At 44.8% G+C, this 27,849-nt stretch overlaps 1 protein-coding gene across 1 annotated transcript in view; it reads left to right on the top strand.

Annotated features, from left to right (window-relative positions):
- Window positions 1–1,392: 1,392 nt before the first annotated feature.
- E2F7 (E2F transcription factor 7) overlaps window positions 1,393–27,849 on the top strand; it is a 35,431-nt gene continuing 8,974 nt past the window's right edge. Inside the window, exons 1-6 of the mRNA XM_070408765.1 lie at window positions 1,393–1,485; window positions 10,563–10,838; window positions 14,500–14,668; window positions 19,186–19,476; window positions 21,113–21,268; window positions 22,685–22,819. Coding sequence (XP_070264866.1) covers window positions 1,393–1,485; window positions 10,563–10,838; window positions 14,500–14,668; window positions 19,186–19,476; window positions 21,113–21,268; window positions 22,685–22,819 — 1,120 coding nt within the window. The remainder of the gene's footprint in view (window positions 1,486–10,562; window positions 10,839–14,499; window positions 14,669–19,185; window positions 19,477–21,112; window positions 21,269–22,684; window positions 22,820–27,849) is intronic.

Here is a 27,849-nt window from a genome sequence, read left to right on the forward strand (position 1 = left end):
AGCCCGGACGGCTTCGCTCCGGCGCAGGTGCTGGGGGAGGGGGCGCCGCATCAGCGTGCGTATCGCTTTCCCACCTCCATCTGCCTCCCCCTCCGCCCGCGGTGCCCGCGCTCTCCCCGCGCCGCCAGCCGGGAGGACCCGAGCGGGTCTCCCGTCCCCAACAAAAGAGCCCCGCCTTCCGCCGCCCCGCCCGCCCCCACCTGGGCTTCCCGCGGCCGCGCGGCCCGCGCCCACAGCGGGACTCGGCTCCCGACAGCCAGGTTTCCAGGTGCCCGGAAGGGGGAGGGGGCCGCAGCCGCAACCATTGGGCGGGTGCGGGCGAAACGCGCGGCCCGGAGCGCCAAGGCTCCGAGGGGGCGGTGAGCCCGGCCGTGCGGCAGCGTGATTGGCCGGGGCCGCGCCGCCGGCCGCCGCTGATTGGTGGGTTCTCAAATTCGGTCTCAAGGCGCCAGAGGAGGTGTTTTAGCGGGGACCCGGACCGGGACCCGGGGCTGCAGTCGCGGTCCGCGAGGCGGGACGCTGGCGCTGTCGGGACGCCGCGGAGGCCCCGCCAGCCAAGGGCGTTCGAGCGGGGGTCTGCGCGTTTCGCCTTCCCCGCCCGATGTGGCCACCCGGCTGCTGATCGCATCGCCCCGCTGATCCCACGCGGGCGTGAGGCCGTAGAGGTCCCGTAGAGGCTGGAAACCTCCTTCGCAAAGCGGGAGCAGTAAGTGGGGCTGGCGGGAATCGGGGGGAGAGGGAACCTCGCGCCGCGGCTGCCAGCCTGCCACCCTCCCCTCCTCGGCTGGCGGGGCATAGAGGAACGTGTGCCGCGGGACCGGGCCCGCGTGGGCTGTCCTGTCTAGCCCCTCCGCCAGCCGGGCAGTACCGGGCACTTGCCTTTCCTCACTCTTTGGGGGTCACATTGGAAGAGTTTATCCCTGGGGTCTGTTTGGGAGCCTGGAAAGGGGCTGCGCCAAGCGCAGAATGGACTTGGTCTAGCGATCAGGTTTCCTCCCCCCCCCGCCCCCCATTCCCCGTTCAAACCTCTTTAAAGCCGAATTCCTCCCAGTTCTTTGCGCCAAAATTAACTGACCTGAGGAGACCCTGTACTTTCTGACAGATTTGCCCTACACCTTCCTGACTTGTAACTTTACTTTGCTCTGTGGCTTTCCATAAACAATTACTACTTTTGTCGACTTTTTCTTCCCAAGTTTTCAGTCACTAGTGGGTGTTTGTATTCGTTCGTGTGCGTTTTAGAGAGTTGGGGGTGGCTACGCTCCTTGAAATTCCCAGGATGAGTTTAGGAAGGGGAAGTTCATGTCCACGTCGAGCAGATAATGAATAGATATTTTTGTTGGAGGAGAAAGCATCTAATTGTAAGATCGTTTCTAATGTAATTGTGCATTGCAGATGGAAGTGAATTGTTTAACACTAAAAGACCTGATCAACCCCAGGCAGCCCAGACTAGATTTTGCCACTGAAGATGGGGAAAATGCACAAAAGGTAAGTGCACCAAGGTCTAACATATTTGGGATAGTGATGTCTAATTCAATTAAGTGTTTCAATATGCCACTTGTATTTGTCTTGTAAATCTAATGAATATGGTGAACATTGTAGAAATATACTTTTTTAATGGAGTCACCCAAACCATTAGTAATTGAGTTTCTCAGTCATTGTGCAGTGGAAAGAGACTAGGTTAGATGTAGTGTTGGAACCAATTTATATTAATCAAAGATATGCTGACCCCTTCAATCAAAAGTTTGTAATACTTGTAGTTGTCAACATTGGAATTAGCTAATGCTGTGCAGGAATGTTAAACCTGAGTACCCGGGAAGAAAGACTCTCTGCTATAAATGCTGGATTATTAAAGTACTGTGAAATGTTCTTCATGCCCATGCATTAATCAGCTCTAGAGGCAGTTCCCTTCACCCATATAGGGAGAGAAGTGACTGAACCCACCAACACACCCTGCGTGTTCTGTAGAGCTACTGCTGGTCTGGTTTTGCCCTGAGTCATTACCCCTTTTTTGCTGCCCTGTGATTTGTAAGACCATGGTGGTGTCTTTAAGAAACATTACCAAGTAAACTGCCCATAGCAATATCTAAACTATCACTGTACCCACATCAGCACAGTTATGTTCACCAACCAGTGCCCTACCGAAAAGCTGTAAGAGCTTGTTAGTAGCAAGCATCTAAGTGTTTTTAGGCAAATACATATAATAAACCTGGATGTAGAAACTTTGAATATAAATCTGAGCATAGCAACTTCCTTGGGTTTTGAACTTTTCTAGGATTTTGGTCTAAATTTTAGATTTAGTGTCAACAATGAAACTGGTTGCAAAGAATCTGTTATGTGGCCCTTTGAAGAACATTTGACAACCATTAATTTTAGATAGGTGTGAAATTGTACGCTTTTCCCAAGTAGGGTTTTTCCCTCTTAGCATTCACTTTTTTTTGTTGTTGTTGTTAGGAAATGAAGTACACCAAAGCATTATTGTTTTAAAGAGGACTTTTAAAAAAATTATCCAAGCTATATGAGGGTAAAAATGCCCAGACTTTGTATTTTTAGAATTTTGGCTTTGGGAGTTTCAGAGCAAAACTCTGTTATCTTTTATAATTTGAATGGGGCAGCCTTGAAAAAATATGTATACATTTATATAAAGCCTAAGTCAGTGTCCACTTTTTTTCTTCTGGGCCTTTTTTTTTTTATCCTCACCCAAGGATATTTTTTTCCCATTTTTTTTTGTTTGTTTGTTTTTTAGAGGGAGTGGAGGTGGGGAGAGAGAAAGGGAAAGAGAAAGGGAAACACCGATAGGTTGCCTCCCGCACGCACCCAACTGGGCCAGGGATTGAGCCTGCAACCCAGGTACAGTGTCCTTGGATGGGAATCGAACTCGAGACCCTTCGGTCCGACGCTCTTACTACTGAGCAAAACCGGCAAGGGCTGGGTCAATGACTTCTTATCAAGTGCCTTCAACTTCTACTGTAGTTAGTTAGCATCAGTAAATGCGATGTCCAGTTGAGCGTTCACATTCTAATGGATATGGGGGGAAACTCAAGTGACTCAAGAGTGATTGGAAAAGTGGTTACAATGTTCGAAAAGGAATGTCTGAGCAGGAATTATTTCGCCTCTTAAAGAGAAGGCAAGGGATAAGAACAGAGTGCTTCTGCTGGTTGCTTGGAGGGGCTTTGTCTCTTTTCCTGTTGCTGGGAAGGATTTCTAGGGATAGTGAGAACATGGGATTTGGAGTCAGATCTGGGTTTGAGTTTCTGTTCTGCTATTCGCTATGTCACCTCAAACATATATTTATTTAATCTTTAAACAAATATTTATGTCAAAGGTGCTAAGGGGACAGTCGTTTATTAGTAGTTAATAAATCTGTTTCTTCCATAAATTGCAACTAATAAATAGCACCTCCCTCTTTGGGTTTTTGTTGAGCACTCAGCAACATACACTGTTCACACTGTACTCAAATTAATAGCCCAAAAATGAATATGATGCAGGCCCTGCCCTCCTTTATTTGAGAGACTTTCAGGAACTCGGATGTAAAACTAACCAACTGCACTATGATTTGATAAGTGCTATAATAGTGAGAACAAAGTGGTCCCCAGGGAACAGAGGAGGAAGAAATAAATTCATGGGGAGTCTAGAGAGAGTTGAAGGCTTCTAAGGAGCTAACATTAAGGTTGAGGATGTTCAACCTACAAGAAAACAAGAGTGTTTAAGAGGGACATTTTAGGCAGGAGAAACAACATGAGGTGTGGGTGTTTAAGAAATGTTCAAGAGATTCAGCATGGCCACAAACGCATAGTGCTGACTTGTTCCTTCTTAAGACCCTCTGAAGGATGCTTGCTACAGTGTCCTGTGCATCATTTGGCATATAGAGCATTTATTTTTCTTGATTGGTCAAGAACTCTTAAAGTACATGCATCTTTTTATTTCTCAGGGAGAAACTTAAAACATAAAGGAGTTTTCAACTTGGCTACCCAAATTTACTGTGCCCAGTTGTGGGATTATAAACAACTCTCCTAATTTGTTCACACTGCATTTAATCATGACGAATAGAAAATGGATGATTTGGGACAAAAAGATGAGCAGTGAGATTGAGCTGCTTTGTAAAAGAGGTAACACTTGAGCTAGGGCTTAAACTTGCAGCGGTTCTCAACCTGTGGGTCGCGACCATCGGAAAACACATATAGCATATCAGATATTTACATTACAATTCATAACAGTAGCAAAATTACAGTTATGAAGTAGCAACGAAAATAATTTTATGGTTGGGGATCACCACAACATGAGGAACTATATTAAACCGATGGTCGCGACCCACAGGTTGAGAACCGCTGGCTTAAAGGAATGAAGGTTAAAACTTAGGCAAGTAGAGAGGAACTAGTAAAAGTAGAAATGAGACCCTGGCTGGTTAGCTCAGTGGGTTAGAGTGTCGTCCCAGTATGCCAAATTGTGGGTTCGATCTCTGGTTAGGGCACATACAAGCAATCAATGAATGCATAAGTAAGTGGAATAACAAATCAATGTCTCTCTCCCTCTCAAATCAATTTAAAAAAATAGTAGAAGTGAGTGGTATATTTGGGGACAATGCCTAGATTTAGTGAGCACAGGTTTTTTGGAAGGTCATTCATCTCGTTTGGGAGTGGTTAAGAATGGTGAATTCAGTTTGAAATACATATCTGTATCTGTATGATTACAGGTAAATAAATATGTGCAGAAAGCAGCTGGTTGTCTGACTTTGGAATTCGTGGGAGGTACTAGCCAAACACAAACTTGAGAATTATCAACATACACGTTGGTTTTAAAATCAATGTACATGAGAGTCATGAACTACGCAAGAGAGAGAAAGTAGAGACAAGTATCAGGCTGAGGTTTGTAAGAGTGGGAAAAGAGGAACCAATGAAGGAGACTGAGAGAAAACAGAAATAGGAAGAGAACCAACAGAGAAAGACTTATCTCAGGACCAAGAGTTTTATAGAGCAAAGAACAGTCAACAGTCTTAACCATTGCAGTGAGGTCAAGTGAGGTATTCTGCCATTGATCTGGCTCCTGGAAGGTGACCTCAGTCAGAAGCAGTGGACCAGAACACACTGATAATTTAAGAAACCCCTGGGATATGATCAGGAGAAAGCCCTCAGTGTGGATTACTCATTCTAGAAGTGCTCTGAAGGGAAAGAGAGCTGTTAGTCAGTAGCTCGGGGAACTTCCTAACGGGTAGTCTTTGCAATGAGCCTTAAACGACAGGCAAGGCTTAGCCTATGGCATTAAAGACCAGGGCATGGGTGGGGTTGGGGGTAGGGGGGCAATGGGGTGATAAGGACACATGTAATACCTTAATCAGTAAAGAGAAAATAAAAAGACCAAGTGATGGTGTGAACAGCAGCTCAGATGTGATGAAGTGCAGGGCAGGTTTAAGAAAAGCAAGTGGACTGTTGGGGCAAAATGTGGAATTTGCATAAGATGGAACGGGAAAAGAGGATGGCATAAGGCCAAAAGCCTTGACAAGGCTGATGACTATATTATTTGAGGTCACATGATCAAAGCTGTATCTGAAACAAAAGCAAGACTAAACCCAAGATCTTTTGACTACCAACCCCTCTCTGTGGCAGCGTACAGCATAGTCTCGACGCTGGTATAGTCCATAATGATGAACACTTGCATAGTACTTCACCATTAAAACTGCTTTCACCTTCATTATCTGAACTGCTCCTTACAGTAACTCTGCGGCAGGGCAGGCTCTCCAGTGTGTGTTACTTCCATTTACATATGAAAACAAGAAAACCTGTGTCCTGGATTACTTTCTCCCCTCTGTCTGAGGGAGGAAGTGATTTCTAGGAAGTTGCAGCTTAGATTTCCTGACAAGCAGGTGTGACAGGGAGCGTAGTGTGCAGGAGGTTTCTAGGGAGAGCTCTAGGAATCAGTGCCTGGGAAGGGAAGAGAAGGGAAGGCGGCAGAAATGGACAGAGGAAGAGGCAGATCTGCAGTACAGTTTCAGGGGAAGTCTGAGTTTACCCTAGGGGAGGTCTGGAATGACCCCTGGAGTAGGGCAAGGGGGCCTGACTTTTACATGTCAGGCCTCCCGGGGAGGGGGTGATCCCAGATGAGTCAGCCCTCTTTGGCCGACTAAGGCATTCCACTTAAGGGCTTCCTGTTGGTATCATTTCCAGCAGCGGCGGGGAATGATTCATTCCTGAAGAGGTCTGGTTGCATCCAAGCATCTACCCATACCGCTGGGCAGCCTTGTTGGAAAGCCTTGGAGATAGAGACTTTAGTCTGAACTCCTTATTTTATGGACCAGGAAACTTGGTCCCAGACGGAATGAGCAATTTGTTCAGTATCAAAAAGATCCGGAGCTGAGACAAAAACCAGGTTTCCAAATTCTGGTTTCAATCCCCTTTCCACTGCCTTATATAGTGTCAGGATTGCAGGATAAACAGTCGGATGGAGCAGGGTCGACTAGATAGCAGTCGACTTTCTACCCACCTGCTGAGACCTTGAAAAACAATTTGCTAGACTTTTTTTTTTCTTTTGAAATAGAGGTGTAATACAATCACAACATATCAGGTAACCTAACTCTCCTCCTACTTTAAGTACAGATGGTCCCTTCTTAAGATGGTTAAACTTACAATTATTTAACTTCATGGTGGTGTGAAAGTGATACGCATTTAGTAGAAATCATACTTTGAATTTAGAATTTTGCTCTTTCCCAAAATAGCGATATGCAGTAGGGTAATTACTCATGATGCTGGCAGAGGTGTCGAGCAACAGCTCCCAGTCAGCCACACGATCAAGGGGTAAACAACCCATACTCTACAGCAGTGGTTCTCAACCTTCTGGCCCTTTAAATACAGTTCCTCATGTTGTGACCCAACCATAAAATTATTTTCGTTGCTACTTCATAACTATAATGTTGCTACTGTTATGAACCATACTGTAAATATCCTGATGTGCGGGATGATCTTAGCCGACCCCTGTGAAAGGGTCATTTGACTCCCAAAGGGGCCGCGACCCACAGGTTGAGAACCGCTGCTCTACAGTGTAATACATTGCCAGTGTTTTTGGATCTTGTGCTTTGTGTTTTCGCATCCCATCACGTCTACAAAACGCCCATCTGGGTCTCCTGCTTCTGGTGAGAAGAAGAGGAAGTCCATTGCAGGTGCTCCTCGACTTATAATGGGGTTACATCCCTATAATGTTGGTGTTCAGACCACATTTAAGGTAGGGTAGGCTAAGCTATGAGTGTCAGTAGATTAGGTATAGTAAATGCATTTTCAGCTTATGATATTTTCAACTTACAATTGGTTTGTCAGGACATAACTTCATAAGTCGAGGTGCATCTGTAATACTTAAACTGTAGCGAAAAGATATCAAAGTGTTGGAGGAAATGGTCTATTGTTGGGGTCCAGCCCCATCAGGTCCAGGGGTTCCCAAAGGTGTGGACGGAGTCGGCGACGAATGAATGACACGGAGACAGCGTTCAGTTGGTCATATCACAGCCAGGTTCTGTATTGTCCTATTACATTTATATTTATACTATTTGATCCCATAAGCATGCCTCTATAATTACATCATGGTATGTTTTGGGTCATGTTCTACAATTCCTTGTTTCTTATCTGACCTTAGCCAAAAATCCTGTCTCTATCTAGTTCTGTTGATTTTAATCTTGTGTAGGTTAATCTCTGTGTTCCATTACAAGGGCTATTCCAAGGTCACTGCTCTACTGATAAACTACAAGGAAGTGAATGAAGGGGTTTATCCTACCCAGTAAAGGTTATGTCCTCCCAGCCTCGCTGCTTGCCTTCCCTGGGACTGCCCTGTGTCGGTGGATCTTCAGGGGTATAGGCTTTGGTGCTTTCCCTGGTGGGCAGACCCCTGGGAATGTGGGCTCAACAAGTCCCAAATTTATTGCCAACAGTCTTAGTCCAAGTTCTTCATAAGTAGTACATGGTATTTCTGTAACACTAGGGGGATTTACTGATTTATTCTCTTCCTTAGTCCTCTTAATCTCTACCTGGGGAAACAACCTTTCTCGGGGAGGTGGTCCTGTTTAAAACACATAGGGTTAAGAGGGGGAGCAAACATATGCCATATACGCCAGGTCCCTTGAAACATAAGCTGTGCAGATGTTTCTTCCCTGCAGCGACTGCGTCAGGCAGCAAGGGTGGATCGGCTTCCGGCAGTCTATCATAATTGCTCCTTGGCAGAAAGAAGGAAGAACACATCATTTCTGTGACTGCAGGTGCCGTGGAAGGTAGAGAAGGCGGGTGAATCTCTCTCTGGCTCAGTCAGCCTGGGCCACACCCTCTACTGTAGGGATACCTTTTTGAATAACCAGATAATCAAGGCACCGTGTTCTGTGTGCACTTGTACAGGGCAAGGCATTGTGCCAACAATCGTGAGGAATGAGACACATACTTACTCCCTCTCCTCCAGAAGTGCACAGTCACGTGAATGAACAAGACATTCACCCCAGAAGTTAAATTCTATTAGCTCTGAGTGTCAGAATGAATGTTAATAAAGACTAGGAAAGGGGAAAAGACAATAGCTAAGTTTTATTGCATGCTCACCATATGCCAGGAACTATTCTCATAACCCTGAGGTTGGTATTTTTACGAACTTCATTTTCAGTTGCGAGAATGGAAGCCTGGTGAGGAGAAGGAACGTGCCCTCCCTCACACTAAGTAGCGGGCACCAGAGCCTGCATGCAGAACTGCTTCCCCATCCCACCTCTCCATCAATACTGGGGGGCCTGCTGGGTACTGTATGTTGGAGCTGTGAAAAAGACAGCTTCTTCCAACGGGCACCCAGGACAAGCTTATTTCTAGAGGCAGAATTTCAGAAACTCCGGCTTTCAGTATGTCCTGCATACCAGTTACTTTTCTACGGAATGAGGTTGTATGTAACCTCGAGCAAGTTGTTTAACCTCTCTGTGCCTCAGTTTCTTCAGCTGTAGACTGGAAAAATAATAGCACCCAGGTCACAGGATTAGAAGAGGTTACTATCCATAAAGTACATGAAACACGGTGTGGCACATGGTAAACCCTCAATACTTTCCCTGGAGGGTTCCCTGATAGAAGACTTCATCAGAATTGCACACTTGCAGGAACTTGTTAAGAGATATCGGTAGAGAGGGGAGGAAGAGATCAACCAAAGAATATGTACGCATAGCCCGTGGACATAGTAATGTGGTGAAGGCCGGGGAGGGGCAGAGGTGGGGTGGAGAGAGGCAAAGGAGGGGAATGGGAGACATCTGTAATAGAGTCAACAATAAAAATTTTAAAAAAGAAAAGAATTAAATGATAAAAAACAGAGAGAGAGAGAGAAAGAAGTCGGTAGATGCAGCGCCCCAGGCTGGATGCTTACTGCTGCTTGTGGCGGGAGAAACCTAGGCTCCCATCCCCACCCGTTTCCTTCCTGTTACAGGAGGACAGGACCACCATGGCTAGTGGGCAGCTTCTGCCAATTCAAGAACAAGAGTTGGCGTGCTAACACAGATTCCAGTTTCTCCCAGTCTTTTCCCTCTGCACATGTTGCTTGTTTATAAGAAAGCACTTTTTGTAAACCACTGTTCAGCCAAAATCCAAGCATACAGTAGCTATAGAGTGCTACCTGAACAGGAAAGGGAGTGACAAACATGTAACCACCCACCTTCATAATTGTATAAGACGCTATTGCCTGGAGGTGAATTCTGCTATAATAAGAGCCGAATCTTTCTGTTTTTGAATGCCAAAAACTGATTTTAGGGGAAAGAAATTTGTTTTAATTACTCGGTAGTTCCAAATGTGGGTTCTCTATACTCAGTCCTTTTTTACAAGGGACATAATGGACCCATCATTAATCTCAAAGTGTGGCCTGAGGGTAGGTTCTACTCCACAAACTATTACCAAGCTGGAAAAAATCAAGAACAGAACTTGAGAGGTAAGCACTTAGAAGTCTCTATAGCAATTTAATATCGCCCCCATGACACCTAAGCCTGTGATCAGTGGTCTCTTCTTATCGAACAGGCTGTAGGTCAGTTTGATTGGTACTCTCACGCGGGGAATCATATAGGGTGGGGGTGGCATACGAGTCCTTTGAAGTAAGACTGCTCTCTAGGTTCGTTTTATATGTGGCATTTTGTTGCATGCACTTGTGTCCGTTGGTCCTGCTAATTGTTACATTAGCACTGTTGAACACTGAGCTACAAAAGCATTTGTTTTCTTCACCGGTTAGTGCAAACTTACAGTGTTTAAAAAACATGGCACTTAGGAGTATATGGACTCAATTCATATTTGCCCTTTTCATCCGCAACTATTACAAGCATCCACCAGTGATAGATACACTCATGACTTCTTTCACAGCGATGCCATGAAAAACACGCATAAAAGGAGTAGCAGATTATAACCCGTTTCCCGTTGGAGCTTCTCCTCGAGTTCCATGAATCCTCTGTCTGTTTTTATTAGTCCTATCCTACTATTTTTTCAGCCCTGAACATATGGTCTGGTTGTATTTTCATGGTGGGAACTAAACAGTTCTCTTAGCTGATAGCTGACCTGTCTCATTCTTGCTAAAAGGTCTCTTTTTTAAAATAGGAAAATATATTTGTTGATCGATCAAGGATGGCCCCGAAAACTCCAATAAAAAATGAACCAATTGATTTATCGAAGCAAAAAATCTTCACTCCAGAAAGAAATCCCATTACTCCAGTTAAGCTTGTGGACAGACAGCAGACAGAACCATGGACGCCCACAGCTAACCTGAAGATGCTCATTAGTGCTGCCAGCCCTGACATAAGAGATTGGGAGAAGAAAAAGGGACTGTTCAGACCCATTGAGAACAAGGATGAAGTGTTTACAGACTCTCTGCAGGTAAACAGGCTGTGTTCCTAGCAGCTTTGATAGAATTAAAATTTTTTACTTGATTATTTAAAGAAATCATAGAATTCTCAATTTTTCAGCTAACTATTGAGCCAAAAGCAGTATTAAGCTTAATATCTTTTCTTTATATAGCTGAAATGGAATTCTCACTCTGTATCTCATTTTTCACAATGAACGCTTTCTTTTTCTTTTTTTAACAATTCTTTATTGTTAAAAGTATTACATATGTCTCCTTTTCCCCCATTGACTCCCTCTAGTCTGCCCCCACCCCAGGCCTTCAGCACCCTATTGTCTGGACACAGATAATAGGGAATACTTTTTTTTTATAAAACTCCCTTAACCAATACACATTTAAAAATCCATTTTTAAGCAATGATATTTAATAACTTTGATTTAATGGGGGAATTTGTGTTTTTATTATAAATGTTGCTGTGGATTTAATTTTGCTCCAATTTTAAGAATTTTTATTTTAATATATTTTTATTGATTTCAGAAAGGGAGGGAGTAAGGGGGGCGGGGCAATCTGACCAGAATCAAAACATGACCTCCTGGTTCATAAGTTGATGCTCAACCACTGAGCCACACAGGCCAGGCAAGGATAATTTTAATCTAAATGTCTTTGACCTGGGAAATTTTATTATTCTCATGTATGTTCAGTTTGTTGGTTTGGGCTTTAAAGTTATCATTAAATTACATCTCCTGTGGTGAACCAGAGCTATTAAATAAGCTGCATATCTATACTTAAAAAAAAATCAGTGGTCAATAATTTTCACTCTCCCATCAAACTTTTTCCCAGACTTGCTAAGAAAAGTTGCTCACAGATTGGAATGTTATTTCTCTTCCAGTTTTCTTCATTTTGGTGGATTTTTTAAAAATCTATAAAAATGTAAATTAATAGTATTGTTCTGGTTTGGGGATTGGTTGGGAGGTAGAGTCATGGGTATTAAAGACATTACATACATGATAAGTGTATTTTATATGACCAACTATTCTACCAAAAAGTAAACAAACAAAAAGAAAACCAATTTTTAAAAAGATATTTCTCAATATTTTTTAAGAATATAAAGGGATCCTGTGACCACAAAGTTTGAGAACTATTCTAGGGTATATACCTAACAGTGCAATTACTAGGTTATTGTATGTTCAGTTACTCATAAGATCGTGCCAGATGGTTTTACCAAGAGCTGTTTGTTTCCACCAGTAACGTATAAACATATATTGATCCATATCCTCTCTGGCACTTGAAATTCTCAAATTTATTAATTTCTGCCAATCCAGTGGGTGTACAATTGTATATTACTGTGGTATCCATTTGCTTTTTCCTTGGTTACTAATGAGGTTAAGCTTTTTCCCATATCTTTACTAGCTACCATGTTTTCTCCTCTTCTGTGAAATACCTGTTTGTGTTCTTTGCTGATTTTTATTGATTTGTAGGTTTATTATATATTCGTGAAACTAAACCTGTACCAGTTATACATGTTACATTTCAATTGGTGCCTGCCTTCTTTCCCTTTATGTTGCTTCTTATAATCACTTGTCCTTGTATCATGTATTCAGTTCTTCCTCTTCCCTGGAGTTGGCAGTGCTACGCCTGTCACATATCATAGTTTCACTTGTGTGAGTATCTGTTTCTGGGCTCTTTTCTGTTCCATTGGCCAATTTGTCCGTCCCTCCACCAATACCATTCTATATAATAAAAGCCTAATATGCTAAGTGTCCGGTCATCTGGTTGACTGTTCAACCAATCAAAGCGTAATATGCTAATGATAGGCTAAGGATGCTCAACCGCTCACTATGACGTGCACTGACCACCAGGCAGGGGTCAGATGCTCTGAGCGGTAGGTTAGCTTGCTGCTGGGGTCCAGCCGATCAGGACTGAGCGAGATGGGCTGAACACATCCTGGAGCCCTCCTGCGTCCCTCCCCAGCCCCGATCGTGCACCGTTGGGTTCCCTCGGCCTGGCCTGCGCCCTCTCGCACTCCGGGACCCCTCGGGGGATGTTGGAGAGCAGGTTTTGGCCTGATGGCAGAACAACTGGTCATTATAATGTGCACTGACCACCAGGGGGAAGACACTCAACGCAGGAACTGCCCCTGGTGGTCAGTGCGCTCCCACAGGGGCAGCACCACTCAGCCAGAAGCCAGGCTCATGGCTGGCGAGCGCAGTGCCGGTGGCAGTAGCCTCTCCCACCTCCACGGCAGCGCTAACGATATCCAACTGCTGGCTTAGGCCCGCTCCCCACGAGCAGCAGGCCTACGCCATCAGTCGGACATCCCCCGAGGGCTCCCGGACTGCGAGAGGGTGCAGGCCGGGCTGAGGGACCCCCCACCCCCGAGTGCACAGATTTCGTGCACTGTGCCTCTAGTGTTGTAATAAGCCTTCATATCAGGCAAAGCAGGAACCTCAATTCTTCCTTCAGAGTATGTGGACTATGCTTTGCCCTTTTTTCCTTCCCTATGTACTTTAGATTGGATTTTAATTGTAATTGCATTGCATGTAGATTAATTTGAGAATTAATCTGTTTATGGTACTGAGTCCTCCTATCCACGAGTATATGTGTTTCTCTAACTTTTAAATCTGTTTCTTTAAAGATGCAAATTTTAATATTTTATACAAATAAATATTTGCTAGATTTTTTCCTAAAAGAGTATCGTCTTTTCAGGAGCTTTCTAAATTCTCTTATTATCAATAATTTGTCAGTCTTATATTTTTCATGTAAACAATCATGTGTTCTGCAGAATGAAAGTTTTGCTTATTTATTCCTTCCCAATTCCTGTGCCTCAGTTTCTCTTTCTTGTCCTCATCCACTGGCTATCTCCAGTGTGGTGCTGAAGAGGAGCATCCTTATCATGTCCCTGATTTTTAAAGGGGTAATTCCAAGGTTTTCTCTTTAAGACTTGTTTTCAGTTGGGTTTTTATAGATACACTTTATTCAAGTTCTCCATTCCTAGTTCTAAGAGCATTTTTGAAAATCATGAATGGTTGTTAAATGTATTAAATGTTTTTTTCTGAAGCTATTGAGATCATCCTATTGCTTGAATATGTTCACTGAAAAACGTTTTATTTTCTTGGGTTGAATTCAGCCCTTTTGAAATGTGGGTTGATGAGACAGGGACACTAGTTTTGTGTACTTGCCATCAGAATAAGATTTGGCCGCTCTTGTTCACTTCCACCAACCCTTGGAAATTAGTAAACTTATAAAACAGTTTAATGACACAGTGGAGACCAGTGCGTCTTCAATTTCATGTCAATAAAAATCACCCATGATCTTATGAAAAGACAGATTCTAATGGACCAGTTCTGGGATGAGGCCTGAGACTCTGCATCTCCAAAAGCTCTTAGTGATGCTTGTCTACAGTCCAACAGACACTCTGTCAGCAAGACTCTAGCAACCTATAAATGACCGCACTGTTCATTGTTTACGCTTTTAACCAGTACGCTCGGCCTCAAATTGCAAAGGACAAAAAATTCAGTCTAGAGAAGGTAATAGGTAGAATGCTAAGAAAATTAGGTTAGGAAGTGTATTTTAACTAGGCTCTAGGATGGGATGGGATGGGATGTCCCCCCAACTTGCCAGTACTGCCCATTGCAATTTCTCTGTTAGGATGTTAACCATGATGTCTCCTCCCTTTCTTCTGTCTGCCCTCTGTAGCTTCGTGTTGTGGGGGACGTTGCTGTGGAGAAATTTGAGAAACGCAGGCCGAGCAGAAAACAGAAAAGTTTAGGACTCCTGTGCCAGAAATTTCTAGCTCGCTATCCAAGTTATCCCTTGTCAGCTGAGAAAACCACCATCTCCCTAGATGAAGTGGCTGTCAGTCTTGGTATGTATCGTCCGGTTACCCGGAGGTCTGTCTCCAGGTATAGTGGGACGTTGGTTTCCCGGGGCAGGCCCTCCCAAAGGGTGAGGAAGGGGCCGGGAGAGCTTCCTTCTGCCGTGACCATTCAGCGTAGGATTGCAGGGGCCTTCTAGGCCTGAGGGTCAACAAGAATTTGGTTTTCTTGAGCTTAAAAAACACTTTGACGAGACTCACATTACAGAGCCCTATCTCCTATTTTAATTTCATCTTATTTCAGACAGACTAAAAAATGTTTTGAAATATCCTGCTGTTTATTTTTACAATAACGCTGCTAAGGGTTCAGAATTGGTGTTAGTTCTATTATAAAGCAAGATTTGAGAGCAAGAGCATGATGTTTGAAGCCTTCTTCTGTGCTATTCACAACAAGCCTGCCAAACTAGGAAAGCACATCTGGTCATAACTCAAACAGCTCAACCTTATAACAAAGGAATGCATGTGTTCACATGGGAGGGTGTGTACAATGTGCAACGCCGTATGTTCTATAAAGAAGTCCAGCAGCTTCCGAATACAGACCCCTAGTGGACATGGATGGCAGTTGGTTTCTGGATGAACATATCGTTGACAAATCATTAAATAAGCAGGAATCACAAAGATCTGCAGGTGGAGGGTGTCTCCTTAGGAGGTTTTGCATACATAATTTTGATAGATTATATTTTTAATTTGTTTATTAGTTCTAGTTCTTCCCATAGCCCAGAGAAATATGCACCAGTAGATGATTGCCAGTCTGAATTATTCACACCGATGGCTAAAGAGATTGTGCTTGCTGGAAACTGAAATAATGAGGATGCAATGGGTTGTGATGGGAAGACCCCGGGCTGGGCTTTGGGTCAGGGAAGGCTGGATTGGAAGCCCAGCTCTCCAATTGACAGGCCCTGAGAGCTTTAGGAAGTTAATCAACCTTTTCTCATTGGGACCATCGCACCTACCTGGCAGAAACTTAGCCAGGTTGGGATAATGTCAGTAACGTGCCTAACCCAGGCCCTGGCATGGGTGGCTCTTACTGTTACATGGAAACTTTCCCTCGGCTCTTTCTAGATGTGACCCCTCTTCCCTAAGCTGTCTGTTCAACCTCTGCAATTAGGAAGGGGGAGTAGAGTGCTTTGCTTGGGGAGCCGTTTTGAAATCCAGAAATGGGAATATAGTACTTGGCACTGGTGGCAATGAGACAAGAAGGGCAGAGTGACCCAGCTAGGGAGGGAAAGGCTTGACCCGTTGGAGGCACAGCATCCTGGAAACTTGTCTTACAGAGGATGAGGGTAAAACAACAAATCAGCATCTTTCTCACTGGGACTCCTGAAGCCAGGACCTTGCACTGACATCAGTGCAGAAGACGAACGGTTGGAGGTGGGAAGGCCGTGTCACAAGATAGACTCCTGCTCGGGGACTGCAGGTCATTCTGCAGATCCCCGCGTCATGGCTGCCTGGGGCAGAACCAGGGATTTTTGCAACAGCTGGCTAATGCCTCACACCACCCAGACCTGCCACATGACCTTACCATCTCTCTTCATGTGAGGTCAAAATGAGGTCCCTCCCGGAAATTATTTCAGGGGTGACGGACTCTTCGGGTTGAGTCTAAACTCCCTGCTACATCCGGGTCACAAGCTGTAAGACCATATTTTAACCAAGGATGTGCAGAGCATTCAAACTGCGCAGTTTCCTAGGTTCTGGTCCCATATAGATTGGACATGGATATCATAGGTAAGAAGTCAAAGAACTAGGAGGACTTCAGTGAATGGAAAATAGCACGGCCCAAGAAAATAGTGTATGGGGCTGAGGTGTTCTTGGTAAGCTCCGTCGGGGATGAAGGGAAGCCTGGTAAGAATTGGTAAATCCTGATGGCATAACTAATGCCGTGAATAGGATTACCTGGATACAAAAGGAAAGGAAGGCTGGTGCCAAGGAAAACCGCCCTGGCAGGACAAGGCCCAGAGTCACTGGCACGTCTGGAGTCCTGGGAAATGGGACTCTTCAGTGCACCAGCCAGTGGACAGGCACACTCAGTCCGACAGACAAGGTGGGTGCGTTACCAGCATCACCTACTACACACCTGTTGTGCACATTAAGTGTCTTACTCTCCGGGTGGTCAGAACCTTCCTTTCTTTTCCCTTCTTGGGATGTCGAGCCACTAGATGGAGACTTAACAGATTGTATCTAATACAAAACAACAAAACAGCCGGGCATATGGCTGGCCCTGGGGTGTTTCAGTTGCATTCACATGACATTTCTAATGGGAAGGTTTATAGAATGTTACACTCTAAACACGATGTGTTAATATAGGAAAACAGACTGGAGCAAGGAACCCAGGGGTCGGACAGGGGCTGCTGACGGCCCTGCTCCACCTTCCAACAGACATCTGGCACCGACGCGGGGTGAGGAGCCTTTCAGGGTCAGGAGCTGAAGTGCTCTGACGGGCTGTGAAATGCCTCCTCATGCATATGATGAACTTCCTCTCAGCTCCGGGCTTCTCGTTGCAATTCAGTCTGTTTCTCCTGTTAAGTTTTTGCAGGGCCACGTGCTGCATTCGCTGAATCTGCCCGGATTATATTACAGCTCCTGGCAACTGCACAGAAAGAGGGCCTGGTTGTAGCTGGGCTGGTTTTCTCCAAGGTGCCTAGAGGCTTCTGTTATGGATACTTACATGAGCGCAAAGGGGGAGGTGGTTCCAGAAGCCTGAGGGCCTGTTGCACAGGAGGTTTTTAAATCTGTTTCCACTAATCCTCTGATGCCAGCAGCGACCTGAGGTAGCCCCAGTGCCAGACAGGAAGTGCCAAACAGTGAACATGTGTTGGAGACTCTTCATGTTTGTGGTCGCATCGAATCCTCATCTTATGAGATAAACACTAAGCCACAGACAGGTTAGGTCACTACTCAGGGTCACCGACTGGGACAGACAACACGGGGATTCAAATCTAGGCAGTCAAACCCCAAAATCCCCACACTAAGCACCATAAATATTTTTGGTAAATTCAGTAGATGGCTCATAGTCCTAGCTATTTGGGCAGAGTATTGGGCAATGTTGGGGTCCAACCCCAACGGGTCCAGGGATCCCCAAAGGTATGGACGGAGTCGGCGAAGAATGAATGACATGGAAATTGGTTTCAGTTCATCAGCATAGCGAGGTTCTCCCTCCAGGATCTCCAGCGAAGTTCTGGTTTGGATCTCCAACCAAGTTCTGGTGCCATGTTCTCTCGCTAGGTTCTCCAGCCAGGTTCTCCAGGTTCTCCAGCCAGGTTCAGTCACCAGGTTCTTTAGCCAGGTTCTATCCAGGTTCTTTTGCCATGTTCTTTCTAGGTTCTCCAGTAAAGTTCTGTAGCCAGGTTCTGTCCAGGATCTTTTGCCATGTTCTCTGGCTAGGTTCTGGTTAGGATCTGATGAGGATCTGATGATTATTGTCTTGTTACATCCGTATTTATACCAGCCGATTTTAATCCTGTCAATTTCTATTACAAAGGTTAAGGTGTTTCTTATCTCCATTCCAGGGAGTAAAGATTATGTAGCTTAACTACCCGCCTGACACTTAATTAAGGGGTTGTATCCCCTCCCTAACCTCAGGGGAAAATCCCCACCTGGGGAAACAACCTTTCTCAGAGAGGTGACCTTGGTTAAAACACATGGCACTAAGGAGAGCAAACATATTAAGAACAATATGCTATATATGCCAGGTCCCTTGAAACACATGCTGTGCAGATGTTTCTTCTCTGCAGCGACTGTGTCAAGCAGCAAGGATGGACCGGCTCCCGGCAGGGCAAGGGTTAGGGAACTGATGAACTTGATGGTCCATCTGTACTGTACACGAAGTCTCTGTTTCACTGGGCTGCTTGGCAGGGTGCGGTGAATGAGAGCACGGAGAGTTGTCAGTAGCCATGGTGAACCGAGCATCCTCAGATGTTGTTCCAGCCCTAACTGTGGCTTCATCCATCATCTTGAGAAGGGGCCCAAACTAAGTTTCCAGTGTGAAATAGGACACAAAATACTTGGCATCTGTTTTCCTTATTGGACCATTAAGAGAGTTAGCAAGATAATTATTTTACATCATTCAAACTCCAGGAACGGAAAGGATTGTCCAGACAAGGTATCTGTTCTTGGACACAGTTTATTGTATAGTCTGCATCATTAGGACTATAAGTCTAAATCAGCCAGCCAGCATTCACCAAGTGTCCATCAGGCGTGCTAGCACCTGTGTTGCTCAGTCCCACCCATTGTAACAGGCTAACAGAGTTAAAGAAAAGACATCTGCTGCGTGTAATACAGGTCATCTCTGGGTGGATGTTTTATCCTACTGGGGGTAAGGTCACAAGAAAGGGAAAGAAAAAAAATTCTGTTACTTGCATTTTTAAGGGGTGAATTTGTGGCACAGCCACACTTGATGGACATTCCCCTGGGCATCACGCAAAGTAGTTCACAGACATGGTCCAGGCTCTCAAGGAATTTATCCTCAGAAAAGTCTGCATGATGATGGTTGGCTTCTGTCTTTCAAACAGGCGTTGAAAGGAGACGCATCTATGACATTGTGAACGTGCTGGAGTCACTGCAGCTGGTCAGCCGGCTGGCCAAGAACCAGTATGGCTGGCATGGACGGCACAGCCTGCCGAGGACCCTGCGGAACCTCCAGAGACTAGGAGAGGAGCAGAAGTACGAGGAGCAGATGGCATCCCTCCAACAGAGGGAGCTGGACCTGATGGATTACAAATTCGGAGAACGTAAAAAAGATGGCTGTGCAGATCCCCACGATCAACAGTTGCTGGATTTCTCGGAGCCCGACTGTCCCTCCTGTGAGTTCATTGTAACCACGTGGGTAATAGCAGAGAGGCAGTGATGGTCTCTTCTGAAGAGACTCACTGCTGAGGTGGGAAGTGCCAGATTGACAACCCTGGAGGGAGGTGTCCTCTTACTCTCTCCACTGAAGAAAGGCAGACAGATGGCTCCCCCGCCGGGTTGCCCACTCACCCTCACTGAAAACCTGTCTACTGGCAGATCACTTGGTGGTTGGTGTTTGGACCGCAGATCCCTGACGGAGCTCCCATTCCAGATTGACAGCCCCATGCTGGTTTCTGTTTGTGAGCCTTTAAGGAAAATTTGCTCTGAAAGAAGTTATCGTTACAATGAAATTAATTTTTCAAGTTACATATGGGAGTAGATTATATAGAAAAGAACCCCGTTAGCAGCAAATGTTGATTAGAAGGATAGACATTGGATGCAGAATGTTTTTCACTGATGTCTACATTGGTCTTCCCCTCCCGACTCATTTTATCCTCTTCCTATCTTAACCATTGGTCCTCATCGTTCTCTCCCTACTCCCTCCTGCTAAGATGATCAAGTGCAAGTATCACTCACATTTCACTTGCAAATTTAAGAAATAGGAATGGAAAGGTGGGCCTGGTTTTCATTCAGTTTACTGCCACGTGCCTTTTAGTTCCAGCCCATGAGCCAGTTGTATCTTAATAACCAGGGGAGACAGCCATCTGTCAGGGTGGTTTGCCTGCCATCCTCAGCAGCACACATCTCATCAGTTCTCCTATTTAGTTACAGTTTATTTCTGAAAAGAAATGGAAGAGGTGGGCACCTCCTGTGATTACAGTACATTCTGGATACAGACATACCTCAAAGCCAGTGTGGGTTTGGTTCCCGACCACCACAATAAAGCACATTGTAATCTTTTTGCTGGTGAAGGGTTCTTGCCTTCAATTTGTAAAAAAAATACAGTATCTGTGAAGTGCACTAAACAAGGTTTGCCTGTATTGTGGGCACAGAGAAATTAAAGTAGAATCCTTGCCTTTGAGGTCAGAGTGGATGTTTGAAAAAAGTTTCTCATCCCTACCCTACCCCCCCCCCCCCCCCCCACTTTTTTTTTTTAATCCTCACCCGGGGATATTTTTCCATTGATTTTTAGAGAGAGTGTGGAAGATAGAGGGAAAGACAGTGAGAAATACCGATGTGAGAGAAACACATCAATTGGTTGCCTCCTGCACACGCCCCGACTGAGGTACGTGCCCTTGACCAGAATCAAACCGGGACTCTTTGGTCCGCAGGCTGACGCCCTATCCACTGAGCCAAACCGGGTAGGGCTCTATCCTATCCTTTTCTCCTCCCACATCAATCCTGGCAGAGAGCTGCTTTAGGAAAACCACCTCCTGCTTTCTATTCCACACAGTGTGAGTATAAAGCATTAAGAGTGGGTTAACATTCGCCTTTCAGCGTCTATTCCTACGGAAATCTTATGAGCAGCAAGAGAATCCGCCTTGTCTTTTTGAGCCATCGTCTGTGACTGTGTGTCCAGAAGGCTTTTCTCTGTAACAGAAGTGATCTTTCCATTCACTAGCAGAATCAGATCGTTCTGGCAAACTGTAAATAGAGTCTTTCTTGTGGTAAATTATCTTTTTTGATGCCTTTGTTTCGTTCCCTTTGTAGCATCTGTAAACAGAAAAGACAAGTCTCTGAGAATCATGAGCCAGAAGTTTGTCATGCTGTTCCTCGTCTCTAAAACCAAGATTGTTACTCTCGATGTGGCTGCCAAAATCCTGATAGAAGGAAGCCAGAATGTGCTGGACCACAGTAAATTTAAAAGTAAGCACCCTCACCTGAACCCACCTCGCTGGCCCAGGGAGGGCGGGATTCATACGGTGGTGTTTCTGCCTCTGAAAGTAAAAGAACAATGGTTTTTTGGAGAAGTGCACTCCTTCCTGCATCCCAGAATCCTTGGGGCTGTTAGAGGTAAGTTAGTCACCTGCTAGGATTCCCATTGACGTCTCCTTGGCGGTTAGAGTGGACGATGGAAGCAGAGTGCCATCCACAAATGCAGGTCAGGGTGAGTGTAAGATACTTTGCATTTCTCTTTAGTATCGCAGCATCCAAGACAGAATGTCTGAGTTTTGTTTCCCCTTCCCCCCCACCCACCCCCCCGCTTCCTCTTCTGATGGGTGGAGATGAAAGGTGTGTACAGGTAAGAAGCAGCGGAATGACCAGAGTAGGGGAAGGGTGGTGGGACATGGCTGCGGACAAGGAGAGCGTTTCTGAGTTTCCTATTTTCTGTCGAGCGTGGGTCCCAAGCCAGAGGCCCTTGGCTGCTGGTAGTCCTTTCAAGCCTTAGGGAGGCATGAGCTCAACATACCTTGTTTGTTTGTGTTTCCAGCTGGAATTATAGCCATCCTGTGGGGGAAATGACTAAATAAAATCTAAGCTCTCCCCCTGTTGGGAAGAAAATTGCATCTGGGATGAATGCTTGCTATTTCTAGACAATCATCAATATCCTTTGCTTTATCTTAGCGCTGAAGTCAAGTGGGTTTCCTACCTGTAAATTGATTTCTTAAATAGAAATTACTTTCTGGGCATCACCTGCCTATTTACTGTGTTACCACCCCTTCTGAATTTCTCTTCTAGTCCAGGCATTTTCAAATGTGTCTCCCCAAACCTCTTAAGACTCAAGGATTGTGCATCCCACCCCCTCCCCTCTGGGTGGCCAGAGGCTGGGACTTCAGGTGAGGAACTGCCTGTCTTCAGCACAGCGGTACCTCAGAATCCTGGGCCCGGAACACCCTCTGTGCCCAGGAGTGCGGCTTTGCAGGAAGCTCTGGGGATTCCCTGTCATGTTCACAGCCCAGCTGCCTGGTGGAGCTGGTGCCACAGCCTCCTGCTGGGAGAAACTCGGGCAAGCTTCCGACCTGCCACACGTCAGAATCACATTCACTGAGCCTCTAATTACAGCCCGCTTCCCTCCCTCGGGTGTTTTTGCAATCAGGGCTCTCCCTGCTTGTCTTGGAAAGGTGTGAAGCTGTGGAAACGGAAGGACACACCGACCTTGGTCTGTGGCTGCAGAGGCATAAATCCTGGGTGATTTCATGACAGAGCCATTGGTCATTTCATCCCACCCCACTGCTCTCCCCTGAGGTGTATATGGTGGCCAAGAAAAGTGACCTGTCACGTAAACTACAGTGTAATGGTGCCACAGGCAGCATGACCGTAATTGTGTTTGATGTCTTCCAGCAAAGGTCCGACGTCTCTATGACATCGCCAATGTCCTGACCAGCCTTGCTCTGATCAAGAAAGTGCACGTGACGGAAGAGCGAGGCCGTAAGCCAGCCTTCAAGTGGATCGGGCCTGTGGACTTCGCCTCCAGTGGTGAGGCATGGTTTTGTTAGGCACCTATTTTACTTAAAATGCTACATTTCTAAATCCTTTTCTGAATCCTACATCTACTACAGAGTGAGATCGATCTTCTCCCTCATTTTCCGTTACCCAAGTCACCTTCAAATTAGACTGTGATGTCACTCTCGGGACAGTGAGTATTAGTCTACAAATGGTGCGTGCTGGTCGGCTCTCACAGTTGGAGGGGAAATACTGAGAGCTTGTGATATGGGAGTTTCTGTAACTAGTAATTACAGCCCTTTAGCATGTTCTATTTTATTCAGAAGATTTTTTTTTTCCCCTGGAAATTTGGGACAGGGGATTTAAAATGGCATTTATAAACTTGAGTGATGTCTACATTAATGGAATAAAATATTGTTTTTCTTTGAAATTCCACATAATGTAAAAATTATACTGTTGCTATCATGAAACTAATATATGGTAAAAATGACTCCTAAATATAGTATAGATGCAATGAACACCTGTTTTTTATCATTTATTTCAGAGGTTACAAATGTCAATTTTACTAACCTGGAGCAGAAGAGGGTATTATCTTCTACCTATTTCACAGGTGATAGCTGAGCAATTGGGGACTGGATCCTACCGTACCAGCTACTTTACATATAACTAGGCTGCCTGAGAAAAAGCCATTAAAGTTATTTTTAAATTACCCTTGCAATTTTGGTGTTAGTGGCATAAATTCCTGCCACTTAACCCAGGCCTATAGAAGATACAGCTCTCTACCTCATTGTAGCACATTATTCACTTCGGATCTAGATGAAACCACTTGAAATCTAGTGTAACTAATTCCACCCAGCAAGTACTTACTGCGTGTGGCCTGTGCACGTGCCATGAGAGACTAAAGCTGCATACAGCACGCCATCCGTGCCTACATGGAATACACAACGTTGCCCTTTTCTGTTGCTCTGCCTTTGGCTTCTCTTCATCCTTTCACCTGTGATGCCCTCTTCTCTTGTACATGAAAATACTCTGTTCCCCTTTCCAGATCTGTCACAAATGTCAACTCCTCCATAAAGCTTCCCTCGTCACCCAGAGCAAAGCGTCTCTCATCTGAACTGCTGCACTTTACTATTATGCTGTTGTACTTGGTGATTCTGATGTGATGCTGTGGTCCCTGCTCCGTGGGTTTGAGGGCAGAAGAGGTCTTTGTTCATCTTTGATTACCTGAAGTACCCAGAGCCATGCCTTGCTCACTTTCGTTGGTTAATGAGCCTCTACTGGAGTCATATAGTTAGCACTCATTTGAAACTTAGAATAACAGTCAAGCACTATACATGGTGGTAGTGGTGCTGTAGGAGATCAAAGGATATGGGTGAAGTTCTGATGGACTTTTAGGTTTTGGAGGGATGGAGAGCTTTTTAGTTGAAGGAACTGATACCTAAACACAAGTCTGGTGTGTGGGGGAGAGATCAGCCATCCTGATCTGAGTGAAGGGCATAGGGCAGAGAGTGATGAGACATGAAGTGCGATCAGTTGGAACAGAATTTTTGTTGGGCTTCAAAGGTTAAGCCAAGACATTTGTACTGGATGCATAGACTGACGTGACAAGGGGTCTTTAGTCTTCAGATAGGTTGAAAGAGAGGAGGGGTTCAAGGATGGTGGTATCATTGCAGAAAATGAGGTCGTTGGGGAAATGAGCTGGTGTTGAGAAAATGAGTTCATGTATTTGCATAACCAGTGGGACAGCAACTGGGGGGAGCTCTGATCTGAGGAGGGAAAGAGGGCGTGGAACCAGGTCAGGAACCTCAAAAGTAGCTGCTTACCTACCCTCAGAAATGTGATCCTTGTTCTGCATTCCCTAGTTTCTACTGATATCCTCATCATCAGCCAGCTGTCAAATTTGGAACATCGAGTTACTTTTGATTCCTTAATTCACTCCTTAATTAGCAGTGCCTCACAATTAAACTTCATAGTTGTCTCTTTCCTATCTCCCTTCCCACCATCATAGCCTTTTCTTCCTTTTAACAGCTTTATTGAGGTATCATGGCACATTATAAGTGGAATGTGGTTAAAGTTACAATGTGATAAGCTTTTGCATCGTCTGCATCTGTGAAATAATCACCGCAGTCAAGACAGTGAGCCTATCACCCTCCAGAGTGTCTTCTGTCCCTTCAAACTTCTTCCTTCCTCCCCTCCTCTCTCCCCAGGGGAAGCCCCTGATCTGCTTTCTTTCACTCTAGATTTGTTTGTATTTTATAAAAATGTTTATCAGTGAGTCACCTACAGTCATTATTCACAGACTAGAGGCCTGGTGCATGACATTCATGCACTGGGGGGAGGGGGGGGTCCCTCAACCTGGCCTGCACCCTCTCATAGTGTGGGACCCCTTGGGGGATGTCCCCTCAGGGAATGGGCCTAAGCTGGCAGTTGGACATCCCCCAAGGGGGGTCCTTAGCACTGCTGCAGAGGCGAGAGAAGTTCCCACCACTGCGCTCACCAGCCATGAGCCATGAGCGACCACCAGGGGGCAGCTTCTGCATTGAGCTTCTGCCCCCTGGTGGTCAGTGCATATCATAGTGACCAGTCGTTCTGCCATTTGGTTGATTTGCATATTAGCCTTTTATTATATCGGATTCCATATTTGCGAATTTATCTACTCAAATTTGTCACTCCAAAAGTAATACTTGCAGCATTTTCTAAGTTGTTCACAGATATGCAGAGAGTGGCAAAAAGTTTGAGTTGCCAACTGAGGTCAAGCTGGACAGTGCTCTGCCTTTTTGTGGTCCTTTTAATGCCATGTTTCACATTTGTGTGCTTGGAGTTGGTGATTTCGCTGTTTGAAATGGTACCCAAGTGTTGTGCTGAAGCATTGTCTAGTGTTTCTAAGTGATGTACCTTACAGAGAAAATACATGTTAGAGGAGCTTCATTGAGACATGAGTTCTAGTGCTGTTTGCTATGAGTTCAGAACTGATGGATCAACAATATGTATTAAATAAGGTGTCTTTAAACAGAAACACATAAAACAGGGTTATGTGTAGATCCGTTGATAAAAATGTTGTGACCAGAGGCACGCAGGAACCTAACCCTGTATTTCCTCTAGGAGCAGTGCTTCAGTGTTCGCTAATTAATTGTTCCTGCTCATTTTACAGAACATGAGAGCCACAAACAACAAGAATAGGCTGTACCTCCTCTACCAGTGATGGCGAACCTTTTGAGCTCGGCGTGTCAGCATTTTGAAAAACCCTAACTTAACTCTGATGTTGTGTCACAAATAGAAATTTTTTGATATTTGCAACCACAGTAAAACAAAGATTTATATTTTTGATATTTATTTTATATATTTAAATGCCATTTAACAAAGAAAAATCAACCAAAAAAAATGAGTTCACATGTCACCTCTGACACGCATGTCATAGGTTCGCCATCACTGTCCTATACTCTTTATCAGGCTTCTTTTACTCGGCATAATTATTTTGAGATTAATCATGTAGTAGCATTTATCAGTTGTTTTTTCCTTTTATTGCTAAGAAGTATTCCATTGTATGGCTATATCATTCTTTAATCATTTACATGTTGATGGACATTTGGATTATTTCCATTTTTTGACTGTTACAAATAAAGCTACAATGAATATGCATGTAGCCCTAGCCAGTTTGGCTCAGTAGGTAGAGCATTGGCCTGCAGACCAAAGGGTCCCGGGTTCTATTCCAGTCAAGGGCACATACCTCGGTGGCAGGCTCCTCCCCAGCCGAGGCCCTAGTCGGGGGGTCATGCAGGAGGCAACCAATTGATGTGTTTCTCAAACATCAATATCTCTCTGTCTTTCCTTCTCTCTTCCACTCTCTCTAAAAAGCAATGACAAAATATCCTCGGGTGAGGATTAAAACATATACATATATATATATATATATATATATACACACACACACACACACACACACACACACATGTATATATACATATACACATATACATATATATGCATGTACATTGTCCCCACTGTTGAAACAACACAGTATTCCTTCTCCTTTTGAGTGGTTCTTTCCCCGCTGGCCTTTGGTAGTTTTCTCACCTGTGAGTACTCCACTGAGTACCCGAGGGGCACCTTCCATCCATCTCCAGCATTCTCCTTCTGTATGGCTCTCCTCTAATATTCTGCCATGCAGACTCCAGCTGCCTTGGCTTTCCTGGCCTCCCAGCTCCATCCTCAACCTGGAGAGACTTCCAGGCTCTCTCAAGGTTCCCCTCTCTGCACCCCAACCTGGAAGCAGTCTTCAGGCAGTGAATTGGGGCAGTCATGGAGCTCACCTCACTTGATTCGTGGCTCTAAAGGATCATTGTCTTTCATGTCCTGATGTTCCGTGTCGTGAGAGCCACTGGTTGATTTATATATATTGTCCAGTGTTTTGTTTCGGGAAGGAGGGGGAACTCTGATCCCTGTTACTGTCTTGACCCATTTTTTTCTTTTTGATTCTGTAATTTCTGAATTTCTAAAAAGAACATTTGCTGTCTTTTTTTTTATAAGAAATAGAAACCCATAAAGGTGATTTTCTTTTTCAATGTTTGTGTGTTTTAGAGACTGTAAGTGTGACTGGACTTTTCAGTCTATTTAATCGGCCTTATTAAAATGGGCATGCTTTGAGCTCCAAAATAAACAGCACAGAAGAGCAGGGTAGGAATAACTTTCTGAGCAACAGCAATGGGGACTGTTTCTACCTAGAAATACAGGCCTGGTTCTATGTAGAAATTCTGTCCTGACTTCATATCGGCTCCTTGAAGCATAAAACAGGCCCCTCAGGCCCAGCCCTTTATTATCCTTACTATTTGCAGCATTTCAACTATGAGGTTTCTGTTGACCTTATTCCTTTGGTCACTGGGTAACGGAGACTCCTACTGCATAAGAAATAATAAAGCAATAGAATCCAGAAATTTTTATATTCATTGCCTTAGAGCTATGGCATAAGAGACTGATTTCAATTAACGTTAAAAACCTCAAAATATGCACATTGAGCTGAGCATAGCTGGGCTTCCCTTTGATACTTTGCCCAAAGAAAGTATCTA

The sequence above is a fragment of the Myotis yumanensis genome, unplaced genomic scaffold (genome assembly GCF_028538775.1).
Source record: "Myotis yumanensis isolate MYYU_CA2020_CCGP unplaced genomic scaffold, mMyoYum1.0.hap1 SCAF_3, whole genome shotgun sequence".
Taxonomy (NCBI): Eukaryota; Metazoa; Chordata; class Mammalia; order Chiroptera; family Vespertilionidae; genus Myotis; species Myotis yumanensis.